The 14,102-nt window shown below is 32.9% G+C and overlaps 1 protein-coding gene across 4 annotated transcripts in view; it reads right to left on the reverse strand.

The window, feature by feature from the left end:
* Positions 1-6,471: 6,471 nt before the first annotated feature.
* Positions 6,472-14,102, reverse strand: part of LOC134724598 (folliculin-interacting protein 2-like) — a 44,803-nt gene continuing 37,172 nt past the window's right edge. For all 4 annotated transcript variants that reach the window (XM_063587715.1, XM_063587713.1, XM_063587716.1 and 1 more), the window contains 4 exons: positions 13,924-13,985; positions 12,212-12,338; positions 11,767-11,897; positions 6,472-8,051 (listed from right to left, as the gene is read on the reverse strand). In XM_063587715.1, the coding sequence (XP_063443785.1) occupies positions 7,979-8,051; positions 11,767-11,897; positions 12,212-12,338; positions 13,924-13,985 (393 nt within the window). In that variant the 3' untranslated portion in view covers positions 6,472-7,978. The remainder of the gene's footprint in view (positions 8,052-11,766; positions 11,898-12,211; positions 12,339-13,923; positions 13,986-14,102) is intronic.

The following is a 14,102-nucleotide window of genomic DNA, read 5'->3' on the forward strand; positions in this document are numbered from 1 at the left end:
AAAAACTTAACTTTGAACTCAAAACAATGAAAATGAGGTCTAGGTCAGACGACACCTACCAGTCGAACATGTACCTCTTACAATCCTTCCATACACCAAATATAGTAGACCTATAGAATACAGTACAAGAAAAACAGACTAAAACACAAAAACTTTACTTTAATCGCTGAACCATGAAAATGAGGTCACGGTCAGATGACACCTGGCAGTTGGACATGTACACTTTACAATCCTTCCATACACCAATTATACTAGACATATTGCTTATAGTATCTGAGATATGGACTTAACCACCAAAACTCAACCTTGTTCACTGATCCATGAAATTATGTCAAGGTCAAGTGTCTGATGGGCATGAGGACCTTGCAAGGTATGCACATACCAAATATAGTTATCCTGTTACTAGTACATTTTGTACAAATGTATTCATAAGAGAGAAATTAACATTACAATTTTTTAAATTTTTTTTCGAGTAGTCATTGAACCATGAAAATGAGGTCAAGGACATGTGACAGACGGAAGCTTCATAACATAAGGCATCTATATATAAAATATGAAGCATCAAAGTCTTCCACCTTCTAAAATATAAAGCTTTTAAGAAGCTAGTTGACGTTGCTGCTGCCACCGCTGGATCACTATCTATAATGAACTTGTCCCAGTAGTTTCAGTGGAAAATTTTAATAAAAATTTACAAATTTTATGAAAATTGTTAAAAATTGACTATAAAGGACAATAACTCCTTAGGGGGTCAATTGACCATTTCGGTCATGTTGACTTATTTGTAAATCTTACTTTGCTGAACATAATTGCTGTTTACAGTTTATCTCTATCTATAATAATATTCAAGATAATAACCAAAAACAGCAAAATTTCCTTAAAATTACCGATTCAGGGGCAGCAACTCAACAATGGGTTGTCACATTCATCTGAAAATTACAGGGCAGATAGATCTTGATCTAATAAACAATTAAACCCCATGTCAAATTAGCTCTAAATGCTTTGATTTTTGAGTTATAAGCCAAAAACTGTATTTTACCCCTATGTTCTACTTTTGGCCGTGGCAGCCATCTTGGTTGATGGACAGGGTCACCAGACACATTTTTAAAACTAGATACCCTAATAATAATTGTGGCCAAGTTTGATTGAATTTGGCCCAGTAGGAGAAGATTTTTGTAAAAGATAACTAAGATTTACAAAAAATGGTTAAAAATTGACTATAAAGGGCAATAACTCCTAAAGAGGTCAACTGACCATTTCGGTCATGTTGACTTATTTGTAAATCTTACTTTGCTGAACATAATTGCTGTTTACAGTTTATCTCTATCTATAATAATATTCAAGATAATAACCAAAAACAGCAAAATTTCCTCAAAATTACAAATTCAGGGGCAGCAACCCAACAACCGGTTGTCCGATTTGTCTGAAAATTTCAGGGCAGATAGATTTTGACCTGAAAATAAATAAACCCTATGTCAGATTTGCTCTAATTGCTTTGGGTTTGGAGTTATAAGCCAAAAACTGCATTTTACCCCCATGTTCTATTTTAAGCGGTGGCGGCCATCTTGGTTGGTTGACCGGGTCACGCCACACATTTTTTAAACAAGATACCCCAAAGATGATTGTGGCCAAGTTTGGATTAATTTGGCCCAGTAGTTTCAGAGGAGAAGATTTTTGTAAAAGTTAACTAAGATTTACGAAAAATGGTTAAAAATTGACTATAAAGGACAATAACTCCTTAACGGGTCAACTGACCATTTTGGTCATGTTGATTTATTTGTAAATCTAACTTTGCTAAACATTATTGCTGTTTACAGTTTATCTCTATCTATAATAATATTCATGATAATAACCAAAAACAGCAAAATTTCCTCAAAATTACCAATTCAGGGCCAGCAACCCAACAACGAGTTGACCGATTCATCTGAAAATTTTAGAGCAGATAGATCTTGACCTGATAAACATTTTTACCCCATGTCAGATTTCCTCTAAATGCTTTGGTTTTTGAGTTATAAGCCAAAAACTGCATTTTACCCCTATGTTCTATTTTTAGCCGTGGCGGCCATCTTGGTTGGTTGACCGGGTCACGCCACACATTTTTTAAACTAGATACCCCAATGATGATTGTGGCCAAGTTTGGTACAATTTGGCCCAGTTGTTTCAGAGGAGAAGATTTTTGTAAAAGTTAACGACGACGGACGACGGACGCCGGACGACGACGGACGCAAAGTGATGGGAAAAGCTCACTTGGCCCTTCGGGCCAGGTGAGCTAAAAATAGCTTAGTCTTTTATCTAAAATTTAGTTTAAATGTTCATGACTGTTATGAATCAAAAGCAATGTAAGGGAGGTAATCTTAACATATTATGTTTGGTATTACCTTCCTTTCACTGCTTTAAAATTGTTTTACCTGTACATTAACCAGGAAACCCTTGTTTCCCCCCTTTTTTATCCCCAATTCCCAAACGGTTTGAGCCAAACCCCCCAAAGCCAATCCTAACCATCTCTTTGTGGTATGGAAACTTGTGGTATAATTTCAGAGAGATGCATACACTTAAACACAAGTTATATTATATATTGTCTGGAAACTAGAAAAAAGGCTTATTTGGGCCTCTTTTTTGGCCCCTAATTCCTAAACTGTGAGGACCATATCCCCAAAAATAAATCCCTACCTTCCTTTTGTGGTTATAAACCTAAGTGTTCAAATTTTATAGATTTCGTTTTACTTATACTTATTGTTATTGTCTGGAAACCAACTGTATTCAGACAACGAGGGCAACGACGACATGATACCAATATACGTATAACCAGATGCTCCACAGGGCCCAGCTTTATACAACCACAGAGGTTGAACCCTGAACGGTTGGGGCAAGTATGGACACAACATTCAAGCTGGATTCAGCTCTAAATTTGAATTGTGATTAAATAGTTGATACAGCATAGGTTTCTGACACAGAATGAATTGAGCAATATTAATCCTCTCAAAAAAATGGTTGAAGAAATTTTCTTTTTATTTATGAAATCTGAAATGAGGAAAATTGACCCCCCCCCCCCAAATTTTTTTTTCACATCCCCCTTTCCCTTATTCCAAAACTGATATCAATTCAAATTTCTAATGGGGTTTGCAGCAATAACTACTTATTTAAATACATCATAAAATATTAAAATGTAAAAAAGTGCTTGTTATCGCTGAATGGTCAAGATTGTTTTAATTTATCAATTGGTTGTAAAAGTGAAAATACATTGTATAAAACAATGATTTAAGTTGATTCAACTACTATTCTGGACAAAGAAAGATAACTCCAATTGAAAATTTCTTGCTATTGCACAATATTGTGGAATTAGATATTTCTTGATTTTGCGCAAAACTGTGCAATTGAAAATACTTGCTATTGCACAATACTGTGCAATTGAAGATTTCTTGCTATTGCGCAATACTTTGCAATTGAAAATTTCTTGCTATTGCACAATACTTTATATAATAATTTTGGATCCTGATTTGGACCAACTTGAAAACTGGGTCCATAATCAAAAATCTAAATACATGTTTAGATTCAGCATATCAAAGAAGCCCCAGAATTGAATTTTTGTTAAAATCAAACTTAGTTAAATTTTGGACCCTTTGGACTTAAATGTAGACCAATTTGAAAACGGGACCAAAAATTAAGAATCTACATACGCAGTTAGATTTGGCATATCAAAGAACCCCAATTTTTCAATTTTTGATAAAATCAAACAAAGTTTAATTTTGGACCAACTTGAAAACTGGGCCAAAAATAAAAAATCTAACACATTTAAATTTTGGACCCTTTGGGCCCCTTATTCCTAAACTTGTGGGACCAAAACTCCCAAAATCAATCCCAACCTTCCTTTTGTGGTCATAAACCTTGTGTTTAAATTTCGTAGATTTCTATTTACTTAAACTTAAGTTTTAGTGCGAAAACCAAGAAAATGCTTATTTGGGCCCTTTTTGGCCCCTAATTCCTAAACTGTTGGGACCAAAACTCCCAAAATCAATCCCAACCTTCCTTTTGTGGTCATAAACCTTGTGTTAAAATTTCATAGATTTCTTCTATTTACTTAAACTAAAGTTATAGTGTGAAAACCAAATGTCATCTTCTGACAATGAAGAAGACGCCAACGTGATACCAATATACGACCAAAAAATTTTCAATTTTTGAGGTTGTATAATAAAACGCACAAATATTTGCTTGACATATTTAATTCAATGAAAAGTAAATTTAAGTTTAACCTCTGACATGTGTCATTGCACATTAATGGTACAAATCCTCTGTAGCCAAGCCTTACTCATTAGCACATTTAATGCACGAAAAGTATAATACTAGTATGTTAATTCGAAAAAGGTATATAACTCATCAAAAACGTAAGGGACAGTAAGACAAGGATCGTTTATTTTTTATACACTCACCATAGATACAAGGATTGAAACTTTGTATTTGTGCCAGATGCATGTTTCGTCTACAAAAGACTCATGAATGATGCAGTTCCATGTATAACATTATCCATATTTTTGCATATGTATGGAAAATTGATACACAACTATCACTAACAACTGTTCTACATCCTTAATAGCACCCCGTCAGGAATAAAATTAAGGAATTATGTGAAACCTTCTCTCCATACCCGTCAACTTTTCAAAATGCCCATGGGGGTTTTGCATGCAAGATGGCTCTTATAGTCCTAAGAAACCTTCAAGGGGCCTTCAAATGTATTTTTATGTTGTTTGATGGCTTCTTTAAACTTTTAAAAGTCTATATAGTCATTGTAAAATTTACTGTTTTGTTTAAAATTGTAGACAAAATTGCTCTTTTAAAATTTCTATTTGGGAATCTATACTATTAAACGAGAAGACCTCATTTTAGGTGTCGCTTCTCTTCCTTCCACAATAAATCAATCATCATGCCTTTGTGTCCTATAGGTAACATGCATATTCGTATTTGTCATCCAGTCTTATGATTATTCAGATTGAGTTATTTTGGGAGAAAAACGACAAAAAAAGAGTCCGGATATGATTCCGTCATCAGAGCGTTCTCCATAAAATGATGTTTAGATCGCAAGAACCACAATTATTTTACCTCCTTAGAGAGGACAATTATTTTTCGCGTTTATCTACATGTAAACTATGATTACACTACTATAATATATAGAGACTCTCTGTGTTCTGTCTACTTTTTTATTTAAAATGTTTACTATTTAAGGGGTCATACCAGTTGCATATATATTAAAATAAGTAAAACATGTGACACAAGTACGTACAACCAATCGTTGAGCGTTCTCCATATCGTGGTGTTTAGATCGCAAGAATCACAACTATTATACCTCTGTAGAGGTGACAACTATTTTTCGCGTTTATCTACATGTAAACTACGATTATACTACTTTAATATATAGAGACTCTCTGTATTCTGTCAGGGAATTTCTATGTTAGTATAGAAAGTCCCTGATTTTGTTTACAGTTTTCTTTGAAGTGTTTACCATTTAAGGGGTTATACCACTTGCATATATATTAAAATAAGCAAAACATGCTCAACTGCATCTAAAACTACCTCGATCAAAACTTTCAGTACCTGAAGTGGAACAGATAGAAGAGACGAATGGACGTACGACCGGACGAACAAACGAACGGATGCAAAGACTAGAAAACATTATGCCCATAATTGGAGCATAAAAAATAATTGTTTTAAGGGAAAATATTGATTTGGCAAAAATGAAAATAAGGTAGAGATTAGAGGGAGGCAGGACCATTTTCAGGGCGTCGGGATCGGGTGTTTTTCAGCTAGGAATTTGAGGATTGATCCTTACGGGATCCGGGAATATATTTTTCGATTTCGGGATATGAATTTCTAATTCTGCATCTCGGGATTTCAGGATCAGGACCCCTCCGACAACCTTTCATATTAGCCTTAGTCAGTATTAGTCATTTATGTATACATGATTCAAATCCTACCATTGTCATGTTAATAATGGCTCCAAGAAAAGCAGTCAGTAGGATTGTCATAGAAGCATATTTTTTAGACTATAATAATGGTCTATATATAAGCAGTTACATTTATTTTATGTTCGAAATGGTGCAAATTTTTAATTTGATTTGAAAAGAAGCATTGTAGCAAAGGAGAAAAATAATTCTGGTCGTAGGCCAGAATCACGAATATAATTGAATTTAACAGAAATGAAACAATTGAAATATCAGACTTTGGAAAGAGAGAGAGGGCTTTTGATACCTTTTATGTTATTCTCCATACATAATACCTTTTACAAAAAATCATCCTACAACAGTTCACAAGCTGTATATGCCCGCGATTTCGCGGGTGTCTTCTAGTTATATTTATGTTTATAGAGTTCTCTGCCTTCTCAAGTTGATTTCATTATCTGTTTGTTCTGTTCTAACAATCCAGATTTATATGTATTCCACATTATGATTACAATGTTTTAGTCAAATACAACTATAACTAAGGTTAATATATTTAGCTCTTTTAATAAATTTGCTGCTTTAAATAAATTCAATTATGCTGCATTTAGCATTCATACCAGTATATAAGCCCTCAGTTTGACAAGTTGATATGCAATATAAATACATAACACAATTATAACTACATACAAAGGCTTAAGGAAACATATTATCACATTCTGATAATGCAAATGAAAATAAAAACATTTAAGTAATTTGGAAAATATAATATAAAACAATTGTTTTCTGTTATTTTTTATGAAAATAAATGAATTCTTTCAATTTGTAGTCGTGCTTGTATATATGTTTATGTTAAATCCATCAACATCACACAAAACTGCCATATTTTATCATAGAATCTTGACTATAAGATTTTTTTTTATAAATCTCCCCCCACCCCTTCTCTTTTTATTTAATAGGCCCAAAATAGATGTACACTACCATAACATACAAAACTTTTCTGCAATTTCAACTGATTACACTTCACAGAATAAAAATGTCTTTAAAAATGGGACAATTACCCCAAAAACATAATCCCAGCCTTTCCTTTGTGATATGGAACATTGTGGTACAATTTCAGAGAGATCCATACACTAACACACAAGTTATTGTGCAGTAACTAAAAAATGCTTGTATTTGGTCCCTTATTTTTAAACTGTTGGTACCATAACCCCCAAAATAAATCCTGACCTTCCTTTTATCCTAATGGACCTTCTTGTAAAATTTTATATATATCCAATTGTCTAAATTGTTATTGTCTGGAAACCCAAAAATGTCTGTGGACTTATAAAAATAAAATTAATTATAACAGGATTCAATAATGCAAAACAAAGGTCTTTTAAAATGAAGACGATATTTTCTAATACATTTTTAAGAATACAATTTATCTTCATGCTACACAACTGAGAGGAAAACAAGTTCAAAAGTGCGAATGACAAAAAAACAGTAAAACCAGTTTGGTGTTGCCTTTAGGGAGCTACCATTTGATTTTTATGGGGGGCTAGGATGAAAAATTTTGTCCTGCCCTTTTTTTTATCTGTAATCTCTGTCCTGCCTTTTTATTTTTCACTCTGTTCGGTCCTGCCTTTTTTTTTTTAGTTTATCCTGACTTTTTTTACCTAAATAGTCGTCCTGACTATTTTTTTTTTGCAAGTGTCTCATCTTGCCATTTTTTTTTACTCAAAACTCCTGTTCTGCCTATTTTTTTCAAATTTCATCCTAGCCCCCCATAAAAATCAAATGGTAGCTCCCTTACTATGAAGCATCAGTACATAACCAAAAGATTTAATAAACTCAACATTATTCCGTATTTGATAAAAACAATCATACACCATTCATCCTACCCTGCATGTTTAATTCCAAAACTTATTAAATATTGATATACCTACAATAATGCAGATTCAAAATATTATCAAATATAAAAAAATAATTTCAGTTGACATTTCAAACAGTAAATGTAATGTTGCAATCGTTCATAGATTTCATTATTCATTAAAGATTCAAATAAGCTGATACTATAGGCATACTGGGAGAAGAGAATGTGTTCCTGCTATTGCCATCAGTAAAGGAAGGTCTCCTCTTTCAAACCTGAAATAGATACATTACTTATATTATACAAAAAATAAACTATTTTGGAAACTCGATATGAATAATTTTTGAATAAAATGCTCGAGGTCAATCATAAACAGTTTGGGCAAGTAAAGACACAACATAAATGCGCCTCAGGGTGTATTTAAATACTACAGAGTGTGAAAATATACGTAGATACTATCCTCATTCTTAGTCCAAATCTGGCCAATTAAAGAGAAATTTTGACACAAAGTGTAACGTGAAAGCAATGCTATTTTTTTTTTTATTCAATCATTAAATGAATTTTTTAAATTTGACATATTTTTAACAGGGTGTGGGGTACAACCTCTGGTAGAACCCTACAGGTAGTTAAATATAAGATATTTTAGTCCAGAGACAGAGAAATTGGAAAGGGTAGAATTTGACACTCATTGTTGTGAGAGTTACATCATAGACGGTGTGACGTCAACAGGGGTCTATTGCCTAGGTCAGTAGTCCTATTCTTTGACAATTTACCAGCAAAGTGACACATTTTTCTAAAATGAGTGCAAATCATTGACATGATAAGATGAAATCCTTAGTTGTTTAAATGTTTAATTACAGACATCATGGATTATCTACAGAATTAGACATTTCACAAGGAACAATCATGGAGCTAAGATAAACATGCATGAAGTTCCCCAGGGTAGCAAAATCCAGGTATATGGGTTTGCAACAACTTGGGGCTATGGGTTTTGTAACGACGTGCATTAACCAATCAAAATCAAAGAATTATACTAAGTTTAGGTTAATATAAGTTATCTACCTTTATATCCATGTCTACGGATATGAACGTAGATAACAAATTTATCCCCAGTCTTAGTCTAAATCTGGCGATTTTTTGAGAAATTCGACCCCAAAGTTTAACATGAAAGTAACGTTGTTTTCATTTTTTAAATATCTTTTATGAAATTTGGGATTTTGACATATTTTTGACAGGGTGTAGGGTTTAACCTTTGATAGAACCCGTCAGGAGCCTCTGACCTTTGTTAGTCTTGTATTGTTTTCAATTTTAGTTTCTTGTGTACAATTTGCAGTTTAGTATGGCGTACATTATCCCTGAACTAGTATATATATTTGTTTAGGGACCAGATGAAGGACACCTCCGTGTGCGGGAATTTCTCGCTGCATTGGAGACCTGTTGGTGACCTTCTGCTGTTGTCAGTTCTATGGTCGGGTTGTTGTCTCTTTGACACATTCCCCATTTCCATTCTCAATTTTAAATATAAGACGTTTTTAATCTAAAGACAGAGAAAGTGAAATTTGTCGGATTTGGCGCTCAAAGTTGTGAGAGTTACATCATAGACGGTGTGACGTCAACGTGGGTCATTTGCATAGCTAGGTCAGTAGTCCCATTCATTGACAATGTGGCAGAAAAGTGATGTATTTACTAAAATGAGTGCAAATAATCGACATAATAAGAAAAAATCGTTAGTATATTAAGTATCTTATTATACAGACATCATAGATAATATACAGGATTCCATATTTCATAAGGAACAACCATGGAACTAAGGAAAACGCGCGTGAATTTCCCCGATGTAATGGGTAGCAACGTCCGGGGATATGGGTTAGCAACACTCAGGGGCTATGGGTTTTGTAACGACGTGTGTTAATCAATCAAAATCCCAGAAATATCTTAAGCCAGGGATAAATATATTTAAAATGTCATGACAACAACAAATAAACAGCTGCGCTATATGCCCGCCACTTTTTCAAAGCATAAAATTCAATAACTTCTCAATATCAGAAATTCATGTAAAACAAAAGGGAGCTTATTTTATAGATATGAACAATTCATCAAAGTTTCATGAAAACTGCTGAAAACATGGTACTAAAAACTGGAATATCCACCTTTTTTTAATGAATAAAACCCCAGAACTCTACAATCTAAAATTTATAAAAATCAAAAGGGAGCTTGTACAATGTTGTAGATATATACAATTCACCAAAGTTTCATGCAAATTGGTTAAAGCGTTTTTGAGTTACTGTCCATGGATCCGGAAATTTTTTCACCTAATTTCGGTCATTTTCATACAACTTAAAAGTTGATGCCCCTTTTCAAAAAATGATTGTCAAAATCACATTACTGCATGAGACTCATTATGAGTATGCTCATGCTCATACTCGATTGTCATGTTCGAAGCATCACATTACTGCATGAGACTCATTATGAGTATGCTCATGCTCATACTCGATTGTCATGTTCGAAGCATCAACAAACTTGTTTCACTATTGCATCGCATTTACTTCATGATTTGTTCTAACAGTTTAAAAATAAAATGATTTTAATGACTCAAAACAATAATATTCTCAGTTATCGTTTACGTTTCCTTTGATTCTGAAGTCAAAATTCAAAATGGATGTACTGCGACAATACTAAAATGAACAATTCCTGACTCATTTCCGGGATTAGTTTTGTGTATCCAAATCACAGGAAATCATCGGCTTTTTAATATTTTACCTTTAAAAGTGTAAGAATATTAATTAAAATAGTTGCACTAGCTTTATTTAGGATGAATTTATTTTAAATTTACAATTGTCTAAATCTGTGGAAGAGAATTTTCAAGCATGCGTATTACATAGTAAACAAAGCACGTGTGTTAGAATTAAAAAAAAAAATTTTTCTACGTAAATTAAACTAAGTTTTAATTTAATTTAAAATCATAATTGACAATTGTCTGACCTGTTGAGTAATTAAATAACGAAGCCAGTTGGTATGGAATTTTTATTTCTTTATAATATAATAATAGCTTGTGATTATTTGCCAGGTGTGAATTAAAAACACAGGTAAAGAGATTAGCAATCATTAACCAATAGCTCCCCGAGGCATTAATATAGTTATCAGGATTTTTACACTTAATTGAAGTGGCAGTTTAATTACAGGAAGTCGATAACAAAACAAAAATATGTTCAAAATGGCAATTTTGAAAGTCGATTTCAACGAAATGACCGAAATTATTACGGTTGAAAAATAAAATTTGACCTAAATCCCAATTAAAAGTTTAGGACATTATAGTTTCAGTTTAGGACATGACTGGCAAATATGACCGTTTCCGAACCCTTGTTACTGAAGAACATGCTGACAATGGACAGCAGACAACTGCATACAATAATACGTCCGTTAACAGGCGTATAAAAATGCTTATTTGGGCCCCTTGTTTGGCCCCTAATTTCTAAACTGTTTGGACCATAACCCCTAAAATCAATCCCAACCTTCCTTTTGTTGTCATTGACCTTATGTTTAAATTTCATAGACTTCTATTTACTTATACTAAACTTATTGTGCTAAAACCAAATGTCTATGGACAACGACAGCGACGACGACAATTTGATAACAATATATGACCGCAAATTTTTTTGTGGTTGTATAAATCTTCAAAATTTCCTTAAAATTACCAATTCAGGAACAGCACCCAAACAATGGGTTGTTTGATTCATGTGAAAATTTCAGGGCAGATAGATCTTAACCTGATGAACATTTTATTTCCATGCCAAATTTGTTCTAAATGCTTTTGCTTCAGAGATATAAGCTGGTTGACAGGCAGGGTCATTCAACACATCTTTTAAACTAGATACCCTAGTGATGATTGTGGCCAAGTTTGGTTAAATTTGGCTTAGTAGTTTAAGAGGAGGAGATTTTTGTAAAAATTAACGACGGGCCAGTTGAGCTAAAAACAGAACAGAATCTTACCCCAACACATGTGTTAAATCATGAACACTGCATTTTTTAGAACCATCTGTAGTTATATCCTTTAGATATTCTGCTAACATTTTACTTTTAAAGTAAATTTCCTGCAGTCTATCTTCTAAATGCATCAGACACTGCAAATGAAAGTACTTATTTATTAAACACAAAATCTTTGGTCAATATCTATAGCTAATGTTTGGGGCCATAATAACAACAGATTTTAATTGTTCATGATATTTTATGTAAAAGTGAAATGAAGGTATATTTATCAACACTTACATCAACATAAAATATGCTTTTGGCCAAGGATATTTTTAAGACTGCTTGATACACTTTCCTTTTAAAGATTAAATTTATCCATATAAATTCTTCTTACTTTTAATCAAAACCATTTTAAACCTCATATCTTAATTAATTTTCAAAAAAAATTAATCTTTATTTAACTTACAAATTCTGGACTCATTTTAAGTTTCCATAATTGTAGGACGGCTTCTATTAAGTTACAGACTAGTTGTGATGCTACAACTGGCTGAGGTGATTTCTCTGGGAATAAACTACTATTTATTTCTACAGTCCTGTTAAAAAGAAAGTCTTAAAATAGAAAATGACATACATAATCATGGCTAAAATTAATATTCCTTAGTCAACATTTTTTAAAATAGTAACTTCTAAAAATAAATTGACAGCTAATAACCTGAAGACAATACATTTCTTAAACATAATTTAAAAGCAGTGTAAGGGAGGTAATTCACACATATAATTTGTACTATTTTTTAATTTTCTATTAACCCTAGTTTTCCCCTAATTCCTTTACAGTGTGAGCCATAACCCCCCAAAGCCAATCCTAACCACCCTTTGTGGAATGGAAACTTGTGGTATAATTTTAGAGAGATCAATACACTTAACACAAGTTATTGTCTGGAAACTAGAAAAATGCCTTTTTTGGGCCTCTTTTTTACCCCTTATTCCAAAGCCGTTAGGACCATAACCCCTGAAATCAATCCCAGCCTTCCTTTTGTGGTTATTAACCGTGTGTATAAATTTCATAGATTTCTATTTACTTAAACTCAAGTTTCTGTCCGGAAACCAACTGTCTTTGGACGAGGACGACAATGTTATTCCAATATACTACCACAATTTTTTTTGCGGTCGTGTAAAAAAAAGAGCTATTTCTCTTTGAACAGAAATCTAGTAAATTATAAGAATTTCATCAAAAATCAAATTCTAGGGAAATGGCTTTAACTGAACAAGGAGAAAAGCTGAAATCGTGAGAATCAAACTGGACCTGTAATTTGTCAGGATAAAACAATTCCCTATATATCAAATCAATATATTCAAGCATGAAGAAAAAAAGTCTAGAAAACTGATTTGCTGGACTGACAAATGGATACACAGACAGACAGAGGGACAGAGTGCAAACCCATATTCCCCTTTGACTTCATCCGTAGGGGACTAAATATGGAATCTGAAGCAAGATGATGTATCAAATAGTTTTGCTCTTTGTTTTTTCAACTCAGACATACCTGATTGTCAAATGTTGTTAACTTTTGCTATTGACTATTTGTAGGATTTTTTCCAAAAATTGTTTTGTCAGGGGAACAATTGCTACGTTTTTGCTTTGAAAATATCAATATCTTATCTTTTGTGGATTTTTTTTAGGAATATATGCTTGTACACAAAAAAGACCCAAAGGTATTTGCACCTACCACAATCAACTGTTTTATGAATATTGTCCTCAAGCTTACAAATATCCCCAAGCTCCTTACTATAATTTGAGTATTAACAAGTATTAAATTAGTTACCACAAATACAAATTATAGACCCATTGTAAACTTTTAAAGGCCATAGCAAACAGATGTAAACAATTCAAATATAAATCTTCTCCCTTCTCTAATAAAGAGTTTAATCTAACTGGCTATCATCCTGCTATTACACATATCTTCTCCCTTCTCTAATAAAGAGTTTAATTTAACTGGCTATCAGCCTGCTATTACACATATCTTCTCCCTTCTCTAATAAAGAGTTTAATTTAACTGGCTATCATCCTGCTATTACACATATCTTCTCCCTTCTCTAATAAAGAGTTTAATCTAACTGGCTATCAGCCTGCTATTACACCATAAAGAAAGTAATTGCTATTTGTTTTTCAATGGCACTTACCATTTATCTGTATCAGCAACTATACCAACAGCTTCAGATATTGTTTCATCTAACACAGAATGCTAAAAAGTGGAAAAAAATGTCATGAACCATATTTATTTCATTGAAATCACATATTCTGACTGATAATAAATAATTTTTATAAAGACATTTATAACTTTTTATCCTACTTTTCTTAT

This window comes from Mytilus trossulus, chromosome 7, assembly GCF_036588685.1.
Source record: "Mytilus trossulus isolate FHL-02 chromosome 7, PNRI_Mtr1.1.1.hap1, whole genome shotgun sequence".
NCBI classification, from domain to species: domain Eukaryota; kingdom Metazoa; phylum Mollusca; class Bivalvia; order Mytilida; family Mytilidae; genus Mytilus; species Mytilus trossulus.